Source organism: Tenrec ecaudatus, chromosome Y (genome assembly GCF_050624435.1).
Source record: "Tenrec ecaudatus isolate mTenEca1 chromosome Y, mTenEca1.hap1, whole genome shotgun sequence".
NCBI lineage: Eukaryota > Metazoa > Chordata > Mammalia > Afrosoricida > Tenrecidae > Tenrec > Tenrec ecaudatus.
Genome location: NC_134549.1, coordinates 18,337,087 through 18,356,985, shown reverse-complemented (window position 1 = coordinate 18,356,985; position 19,899 = coordinate 18,337,087). Strand labels below are relative to the sequence as shown.

Here is a 19,899-nt window from a genome sequence, read left to right as displayed (position 1 = left end):
ATGTGTTTGTACATATTTAAATGCCCACCAGCAATGGATAGTGTTCACTATCTCTACCCCTTCAATCATTTGTTGTTCTTTATTTTTAAATTTTTATTTTTAATAATTGAGATACAGTTTTGGTTATTACATGGGATTTCATTATTGTCCATTATTTTATCAATAAATATATTTTCCCAGTGTCTGGATTCTTGTTTTAATCTTTTGAGGAAATATTTTAATGTACACATATTTTCTTTTAACAGGTTCCACTCATCTTTTGTGTTCTCCATGGTGTCTGCTCCCTTTCTTAGATCTGGTAGCCTGTATATTCCCTGCTCTTGGGCCCTTATATATATCCCATGTTTTTCAAAGATGATCATGACCAGATCCAGTTCAAAGTCATAGAGTTTCATAGAATCCTTAAACATGGGGAGACCATGGTCATGAGGAAATTACCTCCGAGTTCCCTGGCTCACAGTACATCTCCACTTGGACTTCATCATGTGATATCAACCTCACCACCAAGACCAGTGCATTATACCAGCCCAGTCCATGAGCATACTAGAACAGACATGCTGACACATCACCTCAGCCCTTCTCCATGACTGCATGTGTTGACAAGGGATTCATTTTAGAACATAAAGGAACATGTGAAAGGCAGTGTAGGAGGAGGAGGCTAAACATTAGTCACCTGAAACAGAATCATCATGCTCAATCTCAGGTCTACATAGAGTTTTGTTCTGTTGGATATACATCTGTCTATCTCAATCCCTATAGCACACGCCAGAGCCACCACCATCAGTGTGCTTCCAACACCTAGGGAGCCTACACCACAGGGAGTAACTGCCCCTCGGGACTGACACAGCCTCCACTTACCCCACGAAGTGAGTCATCATTTACAACTTCTGGTGTTGTGCTCAGTCAATCTCAAAAGCACAAATACTGTATGAGAACACTATTGTAGGAATAAACACCAACACAAAGTTTGACACCCACACTCTGGTTATGGGGTAATTTGATAAGAGTTGTTTAAGCTCCCAATAAAATGATTTTTAAAAACAAACGAATATTTGGGAAGACGTCAGTGGAAGAATGTAGCCTGTATCACATCACTACCTATTCATATTTGACACAATTTCCATTCTGACATTGCAAAACCTAGCCTGCCTGTATAGTTTTATTGATATAAATTTCACATATCTTACACCTCCATAGTTTGGTTGCTTTTAAAAAGGGTTGCATATGCATCCTCACAATCCACTCTATGCCCCCCTCCTACTTTCATTACTTGCTCCCCTATTCCCTTCACCCTCTCCATCCTCTGTCACTGATACACCGTTGCGTCAGATATTATCTCGATGCTTCCACTCTTTCTGCTTGTCCACTGATTATAAACCACGCCGGTTTACTGGGGGGTCTTGTTTTGATTTGTTTGTGGAAAACAAACAAAGAAAACACACAGTGTAAAACGAACAAACAAAGCAAAATGAAAACATTAACCGTCATCCCCTTGGGGTATTGTGCAATTGTGCTGACAGAGGCAGTAATTGATCCATTGGCTTAGATAGCGAGGTAATATGGAGAAGAGTGTATGTGAGCCCAGTGCAGGTGTGAACCACAGTCTTTGCGTGGTTTCATTGCATGCATTGGATGCTGAAATGATCGAGCTCTGTTTTCATTGAGTCAGGGTTGCATTTCCTGTAACGTTCTTTACAAGGGTGGCACCTTGTCGATCAGATCCATACCTGTCAGAAGAATGCAAGGAGAGAGCTGAGTAGTAAATATATGGATGTTCTGGGGGCCCTTTGATTGGACACCCAAGAAGCCAGGGGTCCCACCCAAAGTCCAAAGCTGGCCATTTCCACCGTGTGGGGTGGGCATTGTTTGCTAGCACTCCCATCAAGGAATCTCAGTCCTAAGTCTGAAGCCACAGCAAGGTCTGACTGAGATGTTCCCCGGCCTTCAGTCAGGCTTCCACACTGAGTTCTTCTATTGTGAAGCCATGTTCCCTGTACGGTCAGCACTTGGGGTCATCATAGTCCTTAGTCCGTGGCATGGATCAATGAGTTTTTCATAGAAACTTATTCAAACGTTTCTACTCAGGATCATAGAACTGGGTTTAATCTTCCTTTAATTCCCTAAAATTACTGTTCAGCACACCTTCCCCCTATGAGGATGCTCCTCTCCATTGACCCACCAACAGAATGGTCAGTGCCTCCTCTGAAATGGACATGCCCCCTGCCCTGGTCTTAATCTGATTGTCCAGTAAGGTTCTCCTCTCAGTCCTGTGGAGGGCCTGCTGATTTTGTCCCAGCCTTGTCTCGATGCTGTACAGCATCAAGTGGATGGTCTTCACCCTGTTCCTCCTTCCCATAGGATGACCCTCGCTGAGGTGAGGCCTCTTTCCAGTTGGATGGTACGAAGTGCTTATAAGGACAGTGCTCTGTGCATTAGGGACTGAAGGCAAACTATCTACCAGCGTGTTTTGGAATCGGCCTCTAAGATTTGTTTAATTGGTGTGTTTCCTTATACTAGTGGATTCGCACAATACCTATCCTTCTGTGATGGACTGACTTCACTCAGCCTAACGGGTTCCAGGTCCTCCCATGTCTCGCGGGGTTTCATCGTTTTATCCACCGTGTTCAGGAAAGCGCAGGATCCATTGTGTGGATGTGACACAGCTTCTTGTTCCTTCCTCTCTTTCGTTCTCTTTCCTTCTTTATTTTTTTAGCAATGAAGAGAAACACTGCAGTTGTATTTATTTATTTATTATTATTAAAACATTTTATTAGGACTCATACAACTCTTATCACCATCCATCGTATTCCTACATCAGTTGTATAAAGCACATCTGTACATTCTTTGCCTTAATCATTTTCAAAGCATTTGTTTTCCACACAGGCCCTTTGCATCAAGTCCTCTTTTTTCCCCTCCCACCACGCTCTCCCCTCCCTCATGAGCCCTTGGTAGTTTATAAATTATTATTTTTTCATATCTTGCCATATCCGGCGTCTCCCTTCACCCCATTTTCTGTTGTCCATCCCTAAGGGAGGAGGTCACATGTGGATCCTTGTAATCAGTTCCCCCTTTCCAACCCACTCACCCTCTACCCTCCCAGTGCTCCTAAGGGATACTTCAGTTATTCCCTGATGTCATTTGGGGAACCCTATTGCATAGTTGCATAGTGCCTTATCACACGTGGTGCTGTGAAAGAAGTACTGGGCTGATAAGCCCAAGATCTATGGAATTATCCGACCAGGTACTCCACAGGGAAGGACGAATTTATCTGTTTCAAACATTTATGACCTCAGATATCAGAGATGCATGGTTGCCTATGATGGAAGAGGTGGCTGTTTCCAGTGCTTGTATCGATATACAAACCAGGAGATCATGGCTTGAACCCATGTCTTCCTACGTTGCATGGGCTGAGTGCATTCCAGGGTGCATTCATCAGAATGCACTTGGTTGCTGTACTCAGCATGAATGGGGTATAAAGTTTGGACTGTATCTTTCTGCACTCACGGTTCTTGCAGCAATTGTCTGTCTTATCTTTTGTGCATATCCCATCTACTTTCGATGGGGATTTCTCTATGTCTACTTGGACGGGACAGGATATTCTGTAGTTTGGTAGTGAGGTAAGGATATATATTTTAGAGCGCTAATGGTGTAACGACTTATATGTGGGCTGTTTTCTAGAAGGCTGACAGTTCAAATCCACAACTTTCTCCACCAGAGAAATATGGGACTGAGTACTCTTACTAAGACACTGGGAGAGATGAGAGCTCTAAGCACAAGGAATCCAGGACTGATAAAACTTCAGAAGCAATCATGGGTGTTGCGATACTATGAGGGTAGAGTTGAGGTGTGGGCAGAAGTGGAGGGGATGGGCAACCGATCACAAGGATGGATGTAGAACCCCCGCCCTACCCCTGAGTGAAGCAAACTAAAAACAAATGGGTGAAGGGAGAGAGCAGACAGTGTAAGATATGTAAATAATTTATTATTTATCATTAACTCACGAGGGTGGGAGAGTGGGGAAAGGAGGGGAGTAAAGAGGAGTTGATAGCACAGGCTCAAGTAGGAAACAATGCTTTGAAAATGTTGGTGGTGACATATGTACAAATGTGCTTGATACAATTGATGTATGGATTCTTATAAGAAGTGTAAGAGCTCTACCAATAAAGTTATATTATATATATGTTACCGTATATATACAATTAAATATATCTATGCTGTAGATCCCTTGGAGACTCACAGGGAAGTTCTACACTGCCGAATATAGTCTCTCTAAGACAACAATGTCTTTAAGGTAATGGAAGTGATGCCCAGGCGGATGACTGATAACGTTCTGTAACGTAAAATGACAATGATTTTTCTAAGGTGAATCATATATATATATATATATATATATATATATATATATATATATATATATATATATATATATAATTTAGATGCATGAATGGTGAGTGAGTTTGCGCTTAATTCTTGCCCCATTCTAAGAACAGTCAGCTTTTAGGACATCTTCCTGCTTGATTCTCCACTTCCTCAAGAGAAGAGATCTCTGAAGATACAAGTGCAATAGCATAGTATAACGTAGTAATTCCTGGGTGCCTGGACCTCAAAAGAACAATGTCTGGGTTCTTAAAGCTTTACGTCCGAAGAAGCAAGCTTCTAAATCAGTGCCCATTGACGTTCCACAACTTCCATTCAATCCATTGATTGTAAATAATATAACCCTGTGCTAAATGATGGAATCACATCACAGCTTCAGTTGTGCACACCTGCTTTGTAGTAGACTAGAGCTGACAGGGGAAGCACACAGCCCATTTGCGCTGATTACAGGTAAATTACACTCCCCATGACTGCCCTGTAATCACCATGGAGGGATGCGAACAGTCCTGCTATCTCACAGAGAACAGTGTAAATTCAATGATGGCCGACGTCGCTGTTGTTCTGTGTCACTGAGTCACCTCTGATGCAGAGGGACCCCATGCACGACACAAGGAAAGACTGCACACTCCTGTTCCATCCTCACGACTTTAAGTTTCAGGCCCTTGTTGCAGCCACTCCATCAATCCATCACGTCAAGGGACTTCTTTAGTCTCCCTGTGCTTCTCCAGGGAATGATCCCTCCCAAAAACTTTTCCAAATTATGTCAATTGAAATCCCATCATCCAAGCCTGTAAGCAGCAATCTGGTCACATTTCTTTCAAGATAGATATGCTTGTCCTTTTGGCACACCTGCGCTGATTAGAAATCATCCACTAATTCCTCATTGTGATCCCAAATGATTTTTCATCCATGTAACCTTGCAAGGACGAAGTGCTTTGGAATGCCCCTTCTTCTCATCACTATCCCTAATTGGTGATGAAGCACACTGTTTCTCTGTTGGAGGCAGCTGAACTCTATTGGGGCTGGACCTTTGCGGGGGATTAGACCAGCTATCCTGCATCAAGCTGGGTTTGAACTGAGGCGTGCAGATTAAAGGAAAAGAAAGAGTTATGTATAAAGCAAGGGATAGGGAGGATTCCAATCCAATGGACTGAAGTCTCCAGTATATTGGAAGCTTGGTATATATACTCTTCTTACACAGGGACTTGGTTACAAAGCAAACATCAAAGCACTTAAACATTCCTAAACTCTTATCTATGCAAATGTAACTTAATTAGTCACAGTTTCTTAACCTTAGAATAATAAAAGCACTAGGTTCAAAGACAATCACAGGGATATGCAAGATTCAAGAGAGCCTCAAAGGGATCCTAATTAACTGAGTTATCCCTCAATGCTTTTTAGCAGCAATGTCACAAATAGTTTGCAATGCTTTTGTCTGCAGAGACACAGAGGCTCAAGGAACTAAATAGTCACCCATTGGTAAACACCTTGGTCAGCTGGATGCTTCCTACACACCTTAACTTGCTCTTTTTGAGGATTTCTTCAAACTATTGCAACAAGACTGTGTGCATGGTGTGGTAGTGTTTTGTAGCTGTCACTGCTCTGCCTCGACTCCTTTGCTTCTTATTTGGACCTGATGGTTCATGTGAGACGTCTCAGACTCTGGAAATATTTTGGACTGAACACATTTCCTGAGGGAGCAGGAGGTGGAATATCAGGACACCAAATGTGGAATGGTGACAAAGACTTTGCCCCAATGCCAACAGACAGATAATGTCATCCCCTACAGAAGCGGTTCTCAACCTTTGGGGAGCGACCCCTGTGGGGGTCAAACAATCCTTTCACAGGGGTGGCCTCAGACCATCGGAAAACACGTAAATATTTCACAGTACATAATTACATATTGTTTGTGATTAATCACTCTGCTTCATTGTGTTCAATTTGTAACAATGAAAATACATCCCGACTATCAGATATTTACATTATGATGCAGAACAGTAGCGGATTACATTTAGTTAGTAACAATGAAAATAATTTGATGGTTGGTGTCACCACAACACGAGGAACTCTGTTAAAGGGTCATGGCATCAAGAAGTTTGAAAACCACTGACTTGCAGGCAGTCCCCTAAGTTTATTTTTCTACCAAGGGATAGTAGGGAAGAATGAATTTATGTTTGTTGAATCCTTACATAGTTCTCAATTATTCCTTGTAGAATGGGAGAAAGATTTTGTGATACTTTAACCTGCATCATAAGCTACGGGAAATAAGTTTTCAGTTGTCAGCAAGAGTGTGCATATTCTTTCTGTGTTCCTGGGAAGGGGGCATGGAGTGATAACAATAAGCCCGGGAGCCTATGATGCATAGCATTGGTTCTCAACCTTCCAAATGTCGCGATCCTATAATACAGTTCCTTCTACTGGGATGACGCCCAACCATAAAATAATGTTTCTTACTACATCATAATGGTAATTTTGCTACTGTATGAATCATAATGTAAACATCAGACACATAGGAATTTCATTTCACAAATGGAACATAATTAAAGGATAGCCATTAATCACAAAACAATACGTAATGATGCTATGTAAATATTTATTTCTAATTACAAATAGATGACATTTGGTCTTGAAGCATGGTGTAGCATGGGTAACTGTCTTCACACCAGGCACTAGTATGTGGTCGTATCTGCATGTGGACAGACAACCCAGGGGACGAATAGAGGAGCGGTGTCTCTGTTGCTAAGACTTTCAGAAATATGTGTTTTCCAATAGTCTTAAGGAACCCCTGTGAAAGGATCGTTCAACCAATAAAGGGGTCGCGACTCATCGATTGAGAACCGGTCAAGTTCAGCTGGGAGGCAACTAGGGATCCGTCTTGATGTGTCCTGCAGGTTGGCAAGGAGGTGGAACAGATGCAATCTCGCTGAGTTTGGTGTATTTTATTTTTTCTGAGACAACGTGGGATCCTGGAACGGATCTACAGGGTACTCCCACCAGGTGCTCCACAGAGAAGTACATGTTCCATGCTCCAGGCACTAATTACGCCCCCAGAAACCATGGAGGGGTGGTGCACATCATGGGATGCTCACTGTATCAATGGTTTATCTATTGGGATCCAAACCAGAAGATCACGGTTTGAACATCAGCCTTTCTGTTTTGCAGGAGCTGCATGCATTCCAGGATGTGTTCATCCGAGTGCATTCAGTTGCTCTACTCAGCATAAACAGGGTATAGAGACACGGGGAGGCTTGTCGTTCCCTATATCTTTCTGTCCTCATTGCCTTTGCACCTGAGTTTGGTTTGTGTTATTGTTTTGTGAAATAATGTGGCTTCCATGAATGGATCTGTTATAATGGAATCCTGTGTGAAGACATTCCTTAGTAGAAGGATCAGGGTGGGATAGTACTCCTTAGCATCTCCTCAATTTATGTCACGTGGATGTCAGAGGAGTTTCTTGAGGTGTCAATCCTGAAACTTTTACTCCCAAGTGATTTTAGAGAAGTGAGCAGAGAGAAGCCTGATCTCCCTGCAGAAAGAAAGGAGATGAGGAGGTCAGGAGCTCCATGGGGCAGCTGTGTCTGGCATATCCAAGCACTCATCGCTTCACAACCCCAAGGAAATAGAAAGGAAGCAAGTTTCTCTGAGGTGTGGCTAAAATAAACTTTCATCTCTCATGGGATTCAAGGACAGCATATCCTGCTGATGGAATACATAGCTGTCTGCAGCCAGGAAAGGGGTGTGGATCAGGGTGTGACTCTGGATTGGCAATCCCTTCCCAGTGATCTACCTAGACCCAGGCAAAGCCAGATGCTAAAAAACAGTCCGATTTCAGAGTCAGTTCACACTCTCATATGCTATCAGTATACTGGGAACCGGTCCTACACCCAAAAGAAGACAGAGCATTCTCCTCAGGTAGATGCCCTGAATTTGGGCTTCACACACCATAATAAGACAATTACTTCAGGATGGTGGTGCTTCTATCACTGTGAAATGATTAAGGATCCTAGTCAAAACCCTTAATCCCGTAAAATCCTTTGTGCTGCAGTGAATTAATTGAGATCTCTCAGCAAACCATGGGTTTTTAATGAGAAACTGCTGAGGATCACGACTGTTCTGAGAAAGGAAAGGTAGAGGGGACTACGGACAGGATTTCGTTGTAAGTGATTATTACAAAGGCTAATTGTGATGGACGAAGCCTGATCTCTCAACACAAAGATGGGTCACTGTCCCCAACCTCACTCTTGGCCGTCAAGCCCATTCCAACCCACCAAAGCCATGGGGCAAAGAACTGCACTTCTAGTCTGGGAATTCTTGTATTTCCCCTCATATGTGATGGGTACTTTTCTCTGTAATGAGATTATCATTCTGTTTCCTGGAAAACATATTGATCTAATAAGAGGGAGAAATAAAATTCACAATCAAGAAGAAATGAAATCAAAATACAACACCACCACCACAAAAAGCACAACATGATATACTGTGAGAAAAATATCAGTGACAACCACACACAACTCTGAAGCCATCATTTCCTCACAAGCACCAACACACACATGGAGAGCCACACCCCACGCAAAAATGTTATACATGAAGAACAAGGAAGCTTAACACAATACACTTGCACACTCACACAACATGTGCAAACATAAGGCAAAATTTCTAGAATATATATATCAATAACCTCACTCAAGGTCAATGGACTAATTCTAAAGTTAACAGAATGAGAGAAGCGGATGGGTCAGATAATATAATCTATTAAATGCTAACTCATGCTTCCTCAGACCTCATACACACAGACCTGAAACTACTTAAAACCAGCGGCCGCCCAAAACCATATGAAGCATAGATAGAGCAACCAAAGGAAAGCCGGGACCGTACTATTGATAAGTGTTTAACTGAATAGCAGAAGAAAGGAGACCTAGACCAGGGAGCTTCTCTGGACGTGCGGTTCCTGCCTGGTGAACCTCCTTGGCCCAAGTTAAGGCTGAGACCCAAACACACAGTGCTCGCCAAGGGAGGTCCGGAGCAGAGATGTTGCAAAGAGAAAAGGAAGACACCCCAGAGCACACAGGGAGAGTCTTCTCCTGCAGGTGATGCCCTACATTTGGATCCCAGTTACCTAAACAGAGGGACCATTAACGTTGGTCGTTTTAAGAACCCTAATTGGTGATGTTTCTTCCATCAGAGCACTTGAGACGAGAATGCAGAGGGCTCTTTCAGAAGTCAATCCTTGAAGCACGGCCAGTGTGACCTAATAATCCCTACTGTGCTCTAGGGACATGCAATTGAGGTCTCGTGTTTGGTAATCCACTGGGGTGCTTACCACCAAGTCACTGGTTCAAAGCTCTCAGCCAATCTGAGGGACTTGATGAGGCCTCTACTCCTGGAGACATCGGCAGTCATTAGGAAGCTAAAGAGGCACTTCAATTCTTTCCCATATTTGGCTGTAGGTTGGAAGAGGCACAGAATTCAAGTAATGTTGTACCTTGGGAAATAAATTACACAGATGGATATCCACATGGATAAAACCCTGTGGCAAATGTGAGATTCTGGGCGCTAGAGGCTTTTCGTAACCAATTGCTTAATCCACTCTCAGCAGCTAACCCACTCCTCAAAGTTTACTATGTTGTCTCAAAAACAGTGTGGAAGGTGTGATGGCTGAGAGTTTGTATTAACAAGGCTGCTACCAGATTCTCAGGGCTTGGTTCTTTACAATGGCATCATCCTTGTTGATGGGATTTCATAAAATGCCATCAATTCCAAGCTGAGACTTACTGTGAACAGCCAATGACGGGGAAGAGAGCTACCTTGTGGGTGTGGCCTCATGATTTAAAAGGTCTCCGTGAGAGCTCTGTAGCTTTGTTCTGGACCTGGACCCTTCCACTGACCTGAAGGTTTGGGGACTTGGGACAGAATCGTTTCATCGTTCCTGCTTCTCTGGAAGTTGTCAGTCTCAACACACTTGAGGAAGAAGGCTGCCATTGGACCTGCCATCTTGGATTCACCATCCACTGTATCTGCTTGATTACCGGTAAGAGTCCAAGACTGAAATGTGAGCTTTGCCAGCCTCTGGAACTGAAAGTTGAAATAGGGAGAAAGCAGAAAATTCTCTAAGTGGTTCTGAGGAATGAAGTCGGGAGGGAACTAGGCGTTTGTACACGGGGTACCCATCTTGGCCCTCTTGGAGACCTACGTGAAGTGAGTGTTTCTATATTGTGTTTTGAACATATGGATGTGTTTCCTCTACTCCATATAAGAAGGGTAAACAGATTAAGGTGTCCTGCTCACCCTCAATCCCCTTCACACCTCAGAACTTATTCAGGGACTTGATGTGTCTTAATATCTTGTCTTTGTGCAATGGTCCATTATGTTATCAACTTGCTGGGTAGAGGTGCTCCGTGGCGTGGCAGGTATGTAAGGATGTCAGTGTGGGAGCTGGGCTCCAGTGTGGGCTTATTCCTCCATCAATCAAGGGTTGGAGACTTCAAAACCACCAGACTCTGCAGTTCACACCGGTGGCAGTCTGCTCCCATAAAGACACACAGCAGCGTTAACCAAAGTAGGTCATTCTGCCCACTGAGGTTAAATGGGAATGCGCATTCATTGCAAAAGAGATGCCTGTACTTTATATATGGGGCTTTCTGTTCTAATTAAGAATTATAGCATTGGAAACACGTAGGGGCAGTTTACTCTGTTCTATGTGGCTACCATTCATGGACAGGGACAGTGACAGTAAGGTCTTGATACTTTATTTCAGCTTTCCCACAAAAGGTTTCAATGACCAGAAAGTGTATGAGTAACTTTTCTGTTTTCCTAAGAAGACGGCTCACAGGAGGGCTAATAAGTGTACAAGCTTGTGATATGTAACCTTGAGTGGACTAGAGAGCAGTTGTAACATGTTCTACAGTATAGCCATGAGGGGGTATAGCATGAAATGACACTGGATTCAGTTTATTTCCTTTATTACATTAAACTGTGGTATCTTTGATTGGATCTGCTATGATGGGATCCTGTAGGAAGCTGGTCCAGGGTCAAAAGATTCTGTGTAGGATAGCAATCCTTAATCCTTTCTTAATCTTTACCAGATTGATATAAGCAGAGGTTCCTGGGGTGTGAATTCAGAACCTTTCACCCAGCTAGGGATTGGAGAAAAGTTGGCAGAGAGAAGCAGGATCTGTCTGCAGCAAGACAGGTGACTTGGATCTGGGTGCCTCTGTAGACCTGCAGCCCCTGCTTGGTGAAGCTCCTGAGCTCATTAAGGCTGATGTTCAGAGACGCAGTGATCCCTAGGCAAGTCAAGCCTAGACATTTTGCAAGAAGACAAGGAACTGGGCCAGAACACACAGGTAGAGAAACCTATCCTTGAGCTGAGGTCCTGGATTCGGATTGTATAGAAATGAACAATAAGACAGCACATCTTGGGGGTTTTAAGACCCCCAGTTGGTGACGCTACTCACATAATCTCCCTTGAAATCTAAGAGAACGTGCTGGACTCTTCTCCAGAGAGCAATGCTGCATAGACACCCAGTGGGGTCCACGAGTCCCCACTGTGCTCAGAGGGATGCAATCTCGGTGGCATATTTTGTTAGGCTTTGGGTTGCCCCCCGTCAGGTCAGCAGTTCAAATCTGATCTGTGATGATGCATGAGCCCAGGCTCTCTTGCAATGATTGACAGTCCTTAGGAACCCAAAGAGGCATTTGACTTCCATAAGGTTTCTCAAAGTCAGAAGAGAGTCAGTGGGTTTAAGGTTTTGCTTTGGGAAATGAGCTACCCACATGAAAATGCAAAGGAAAAACGATACTGCACATATGAGAATATTGGTGATACAACCTTTTCTGGAAACAATTGCTAAATCCACTCTAATCTACTAACACACTTCTCAAAGATTTCCATGTTCCCCTACGCACAGTGTGCACAGAGATGGCTGAGGGCTTGTGTCAACAGGGCTGGGGCTGGATTCTCAGGGGTTGGTCAGTTCTGATGGCATCAGCCTGGTTGAGCAGATTTCAAAAAGCCAAAATTCCATGCTGAGCCCTACTGCGATCAACCCATGAGGGTGAAGATAGCGTCTTTGTGGGGGTGGTCGTATGATTTAAAAGGACTCTATGAAAGCTAATGATCTTTGTTCTCTCCTAGGCCAGTCTTCTGACCTGAAGGTTTGGGAACTTGAGACAGAATCTTGCCATCCCTCCTGCTTCTCTGGGAGTTGTCAGTCTCAACGTCCTTTGAAGAAGAAGCCTGTCATCTGAGTTGCCCAGCTTGGATTCGTCAGCCACTGTCTCTCAAGGGTAAGAGTCAGGAATGAAATCTGAGTCTTCTCAGTCCCTGCCACTGTGCGTGAAATATGTATCATTAACATGAAAGCCCTCTACTTGTAAATGTTTCTGAGGCGAACATGGGAGAATGATAAGGTTGTCGGATGGCGGGGTCCACAGAGTGGCTCTCCTTGAGATCTGAGCAGACCTGTTTTCCCATCCACAGGTGAGCATTCCTCTTGGAGCAGACTGATCATCATGAGCAGCAGGAACCCACCCAGGCTCCAGGACATGGCCATCCAGGGCGTGTTGCAGAATGAGGCCTCAGCCATCGAGGCTCTTGAGTGGCTGCCAACACAATTCTTCCCTCCCTTGTTCATGGCAGCCGTTGCCAAGGGACACAGTGAGGTGGTGAAGGCCATGGTGCACTACTGGCCCTTCACAAAGCTCCCACTTGGGGCTCTGTTGGAGGATTGTGTGTTTCGAGAGCTCATCTTAAAGGCTGCACTCGATGGCCTTGACATCCTGCTTGCCCAGAATGCTCAGCACAGGAGATGCAAACTGAAAGTGTTGGATTTACAGCTGCACACTGGCACCAACTTCTGGAATGAATGGGCTGGAGCCCCATCTAATGACTCTGTGATGTCATCAGAAGAGCCTGAGGACACACCCCGCAGAATTCAGATGGAAAAAGGACCCCATTCCAGATCAGGAAAGAAGCACCAGCCCCTGACCTCCGTGGAGGTGCTCACAGACCTGTGGTTTGAGGAAGCTACCTCAGAGGTACTGCTCACCTTCCTGATTGAAAGGGTCAAGCAGAAGAAGGCCCTGCCAACGTTGTGCTGCAGGAAGGTGGCGTTTCTTGGACCTCTCCCACAACTTCACATTCTTGGGGACATCCTGAAGATGGTGCAGCTGGACTGTGTCCAGGAGGTGGAAATTCATGGCAAATGGGACCTGCACAGCCTCAACTGGTTTGCTCCTTACTTGGCGCAGATGGGTCAACTGCAGACCCTCTTTCTCTCTGGAGTCATCTTGGGTTGCAAGGACTTCGGCAAAGACTGCAACATGGAGCAACTCCTTGCCCAATTCACCTCTCAGCTCCTCAATCTGCATCAGCTTCAGCACCTCTTCCTGGACTCTGCCTGCCTGCCCAGGGGCTGCCTCATCCGGCTGCTCACACGCTTGCCATCTCCCTTGCTGACCCTCAGCCTGACTGATTGTGTGCTTTTGGACGAGGACTTGACTTACCTGTCTTTATGCCCCTGTACCAGCCGCCTAAGGACCCTGGTATTGTGTGGTGTATTCAGGCCTAGCTCAAGTTATGCATTCCTTCCGGGTCTGCTAGAGATTGTCTCCACCACCCTTATGCACCTGAACTTAGCTGGCTGTGGGATCCAAGACCCTGACCTCAGGGCCTTGCAGAATGCACTGGGCCGCTGCTCCCAGCTGGTCACCTTGATGTTATGTGGAAACCCCGTGTCCTGGGACGTTCTGCAGGAGCTGCTGCAGCACACACCCCCTTTGTGCAAGTTCTTGGAGCTCCCTGTCCCACTGCATTGCTACGTGGGCCCCCAAGGAAAGCTGGACTTGGAAGCTCTCCTCCCTGTCATGGATAATTTGATGGTGATCCTGATGCCCAACGGGGTCAATTCTGTAGAATTCTGTAACCACAGAGGTACTAACAGATCATTGCATGCCATCCTCATCCAAATGGACAGCTGATTCCATCATCTCCTTCATGCTATCTTGTCAATCCAAAACGTCCAGCTGTGGGTGCCTTACCCCATATGTAAAGCGTTCATGTTCCCTATGCCTAAGTGATTTCTTCTTGAGGTACACGAGGATCACGAATCTTCTCTGTGATAAAGTCGCCTTCAGATGTGAAGATTTCAGGATGCATCAGATATCACCCTCACCCAAGTCCACCCTCACTTGCTTCACACCTGCCTTGTAGAAGGCATTGAAAGAAAGATTCCAGCAGACTGGATGCTGACCCCCCTCAATAAAGGATGACAGGACGGCACCATGTTTTTGGAATTGAAGGTCTGGCCTTGGCCTCCTTCTCGATTCAGTGCAACCTGGATTCCACGACCTAGCAAACTCTCCAAGAAATTCAGGAACCTCCCTTGTCGAGAAGAGACCAGCCCCTTTCCTTCCAACCAACTGAAACCCATTGTTCAAAGACACGTGTAAATTTCTGTACACTGCGTTCAAATAAACATCTCTCCGTAAAGCCATTCATTGTGGCATTGATTTCTCTTTCAGGCTTACTGAACATTAATTATTCATGACATGGTTTGAGGTTGCACACTGAGCAGAAATGGGCATCCACATTTGGGTGTACTGGTCTCCCTCTTTATCTCCTCCAATATTATCCCGTTCAAAGCTGGGCTTTGGCAAACTTCCCAAGTACCAGGATGCCTGGTTTCAGTAATGCTCCTAGGGGATACTTCAGTTACTTCCTGATGTCATTTGGGGAACCCTATTGCATCGTTGCATAGCACCTTATCCCAGGTGGGGCTTTGAAGAAAGTACTGGGCAGATAAGCACAAGATCTGTAGAATAATCCCACCAGGTGCTCCACAGGGAAGGACGAATTTATCTGCTTCAAACAACATTTATGACCTCAGATATCAGAGATGGATGACTGCCTATGATGGACAGGGTGGCTGTTGCCAGTGTTTGTATCGATACACAAACCAGGAGTTCAGAGCTTGAACATAAGTCTTCCTATGTTGCATGGGCTGAGTGCATACAGGGTGCAGTCGTCAGAGTGCACTTGGTTGCTGTACTCAACATCAACAGGGTATAAGGACGTCGGAGCTCATCACCCCTGTATCTTTCTGCACTCACGGTTCCTGCAGCAGCTGTCTCTCTTGTCTTTTGTCCTTATCTCAACTACTTCTGGTGGGGCTTTCTCTCTGTCTGCTTGGATGGGATAGGATTTTCTGTAGTTTGGTAGTGATGTAATTGTATATATTTTAGAGCCCTAATGGTGTAACAACTTATGTGTTGGGCTGTTATCCAGAAAGATGACAGTTCAAAACCACAATTTTCTCCCACATGGAAATATGGGATTGACTATTTTCAGGAAGGCACTGGGACAGATGAGAGCTCTCAGCACAATGAACCCTGGACAGATAAAACTTCAGGAACAATCATGGGACTAGCGATACCATTAGGGTAGGGGTGAGGTGTGGGCAGAAGTGAAGGAGAGTGGCAGCCGATCACAAGGATGGATGTATAACCCACCTCACCCCTGTGGGAGGTGAACAAGTGAAAAATGGGTGAAGGGAGAGAGCAGACAGTGTAAGATGTGAAAATAATAATAATTTTAAATTTATCATGGACCCACGAGGGTTGGAGATAGGGGAAAAGTTGGGAAAAAAGAGGAGCTGATAGCAGGCGCTCAAGTCTGATACAATGTTTTGAAAACGGTGGCGGCGACACATGTACAAAAGTGCTTGATACAATTGATGTATGGATTCTTATAAGAGGCATAAGAGTTCTCCCAATAAAATTTTCTATCTATCTATCTATCTATCTATCTATCTATCTATCTATCTATCTATCTAACACTCTATCTATATGTATGCATTACCATATATATATACAATCAAATATACCTAGGCTGTAGATTCCTTGGAGACTCAAAGGGACATTTCTACGATGCCGAATATAGTCTCTCTAAGACAGCAATGTCTTTAGGGTAATGGAAGTGATGCCCAGCAGGGTGATTGATAACGTTCCCTGACATAAAGTGACAATGATTTTTCTAAGGTGAATCAGAGTCATATATAAATTTTAGATACATGAGTGGTGAGTGAGTTTGCACTTCATTCTCACCCCAGTGGAAGAACAATCAGCTCTCAGGACAACTTCCTGCTTGATGCTCCACACCCTCAAGAGAAGAGATCTCTGAAGATATAAGTGCAATAGCAAAGTATAAGGAAGGAACTCATGGGTGCCTGGGTCTCAAAAGAACAATGTCAGGGGTCTTAAAGTTTTACGTCCCAACAAGCAAGCATCTAAGTCAGTGCCCATTGACGTTCCACACCTTCCGTTCAATCCAGTAGTTGTAAATAATATAGCCCTGTGCTAAATTATAGAATCGCATCGCAGTTTCAGTTGTGCACACCTGCTTTGTTGTAGACTAGAGCTGACAGCGGAATCACACAGCCCATTTGCGCTGATCACAGGTGGGTTAAAGCTCCCATGCCTGCCCTCTGATCACCGTGGAGGGATGTGCACAGCCCCGTTATCTCACAGAGAACAGTGTGAAATCAGTGATTGCAACGTTGCTGTTGTTCTGTGTCATTGAGTCACCTCCGATGCACTGGGACCCTATGAGTGACAGAAGGAAAGCCTGCACACTCCGTTTCCATCCTCATGACTGTTTGTAAGTTTGAGGCCAATGATGCAGTCACCCCTTCATTCCATCACGTCAAGGGACTTCTTTAGTCTCTCTGTCCTTCTCCAGGGACTGATCTCTCCCCAAAACAGGTCCAATGTATGTCAATTGGAGCCCCATCATCTAGGCCTGTAAGCAGCAATCGGGTCACATTTCTTTCAAGACACATATGCTTGTCCTTTTGGCACACCTGTGACGATTAGAAATCATCCACTATTTCCTTGTCGTGTTCCCAAACTTTTTTCTCCAACGTAACTGTGCAATGACGAAGTGTTTTGGAATGCCCCTTCTTCTCATCGCTATCCTTCATTGGTCACGATGCACACAGTCTCTGTGTTTGGAGGCAGCCAGAGTCTATTGACGCTTGGCCTTAACTTGCTCTTTTTGAGGATTTCTTCAAACTGGTGCAACAAGACTGTGTGCACGGTGTGGTGGTGTTGTCCAGCTGCAACAGTTCAGCCTGAACTCGTTTGCTTCTTATTTAGACCGGATTGTTCATGTGAGAAGTCTCAGACTCTCTGTAAATATTTTGGACTCAACACATATTCTGAGGGAACAGGAGGCGGAATGTCAGGACGCCAAATGTGGAATCATGACAAAGACTTTGCCCCAATGCCAACAGACAGATACAGTCATCCCCTACACAAGTGGTTCTCAACCTGTGGGGCGCGACCCCTGTGGGGGTCAAACAATCCTTTCACAGGGGTGGCCTCAGACCATCGGAAAACACGTAAATATTTCACAGTACATAATTACATATTGTTTGTGATTAATCACTCTGCTTCATTGTGTTCAATTTGTAACAATGAAAATACATCCCGACTATCAGATATTCACATTATGATGCAGAACAGTAGCGGATTACATTTAGGAAGTAACAATGAAAATAATTTGATGGTTGGTGTCACCACAACACGAGGAACTCTATTAAAGGGTCATGGCATCAAGAAGTTTGAGAACCACTGACCTGCAGGCAGTCCCCTAAGTTTATCTTTCTACGAAGGGATAGTAGGAAAGAATGAATTTATGTTTGTTGAATCCTTACAGAGTTTGCAATTATTCCTTGTATAATGGGAGAAAGATTTTGTGATACTTTAACCTGCATCATAAGCTACAGGAAATAAGTTTTCAGTTGTCAGCAAGAGTGTGCATATTCTTTCTGTGTTCCTGGGAAGGGGGCATGGAGTGATAACAATAAGCCCGGGAGCCTATGATGCATAGCATTGGTTCTCAACCTTCCAAATATCGCGATCATATAAAACAGTTCCTTCTACTGGGATGACGCCCAACCATAAAATAATGTTTCTTACTACATCATAATGGTAATTTTGCTACTGTATGAATCATAATGTAAACATCAGACACATAGGAATTTCATTTCACAAATGGAACATAATTAAAGGATAGCCATTAATCACAAAACAATATGTAATCATGCTATGTAAATATTTATTTCTAATTACAAATAGATGACATTTGGTCTTGAAGCATGGTGTAGCATGGGTAACTGTCTTCACACCAGGCACTAGTATGTGGCCGTATCTGCATGTGGACAGACAACCCAGGGGATGAATAGAGGAGCGGTGTCTCTGTTGCTAAGACCTTCAGAAATATATGTTTTCCAATAGTCTTAGGGAACCCCTGTGAAAGGATCGTTCAACCACTAAAGGGGTTGCGACTCATCGATTGAAAACCGGTCAAGTTCAGCCGGGAGGAAACTAGGGATCCGTCTTGATGTGTCCTGCAGGTTGGCAAGGAGGTGGAACAGATGCAATCTCGCTGAGTTTGGTGTATTTTATTTTTTATGAGACAACGTTGGATCCTGGAACGGATCTACAGGGTACTCCCACCAGGTGCTCCACAGAGAAGTACATGTTCCATGCTCCAGGCACTAATTACGCCCTCAGAAACCATGGAGGGGTGGTGCACATCTTGGGATGCTGCAGTGTATCAATGGTTTATCTATTGGGATCCAAACCAGAAGATCATGGTTTGAACATCAGCCTTTCTGTTTTGCAGGAGCCGCATGCATTCCAGGATGTGTTCACCGAGTGCATTCAGTTGCTCTACTCAGCATAAACAGGGTATAGAGACACGGGGAGACTTGTCGTTCCCTATATCTTTCTGTCCTCATTGCCTTTGCACCTGAGTTTGGTTTGTGTTATTGTTTTGTGAAATAATGTGGCTTCCATGAATGGACCTGTTATAATGGAATCCTGTGTGAAGACATTCCTTAGTAGAAGGATCAGGGTGGGATAGTACTCCTTAGCATCTCCTCAATTTATGTCACGTGGATGTCGGGGGAGTTTCTTGAGGTGTCGATCCTGAAACTTCTAACTCCCAAGTGATTTTAGAGAAGTGAGCAGAGAGAAGCCTGATCTCCCTGCAGAAAGAAAGGAGATGAGGAGGTCAGGAGCTCCATGGAGTAGCTGTGTCTGGCATATCCAAGCACTCATCCCTTCACAACCCCAAGGAAATAGAAAGGAAGCGAGTTTCTCTGAGGTGTGGCTAAACTAAACTTTCATCTCTCATGGGATTCAAGGACAGCACACCCTGCTGATGGAATACATAGCTGTCTGCAGCCAGGAAAGTGGTGTGGATCAGGGTGTGACTCTGGATTGGCAATCCCTTCCCAGTGATCTACCTAGACCCAGGCAAAGCCAGATGCTAAAATACAGTCATTTTTCAGAGTCAGTTCACACTCTCATATACTATCAGTATACTGGGAACCGGTCCTACACCCAAAAGAAGACAGAGCATTCTCCTCAGGTAGATGCCCTGAATTTGTGCTTCACACACCATAATAAGACAATTACTTCAGGGTGGTGGTGCTTCTATCACTGTGAAATGATTAA

At 44.5% G+C, this 19,899-nt stretch overlaps 1 protein-coding gene across 1 annotated transcript; it reads left to right on the top strand.

Moving 5' to 3' along the window:
* Positions 1-12,888: 12,888 nt before the first annotated feature.
* On the top strand, positions 12,889-14,355 carry LOC142435685 (melanoma antigen preferentially expressed in tumors-like). The gene has a single exon (XM_075539880.1). It carries the CDS (start codon positions 12,889-12,891, stop codon positions 14,353-14,355), a length of 1,467 nt encoding a protein of 488 aa, XP_075395995.1.
* The last annotated feature ends 5,544 nt before the right edge of the window (positions 14,356-19,899 follow it).

Bases quoted from the DNA above. Each gene is read 5' to 3' on its own strand.
- LOC142435685 (XM_075539880.1), top strand. From the start codon at position 12,889: ATGAGCAGCAGGAACCCACCCAGGCTCCAGGACATGGCCATCCAGGGC.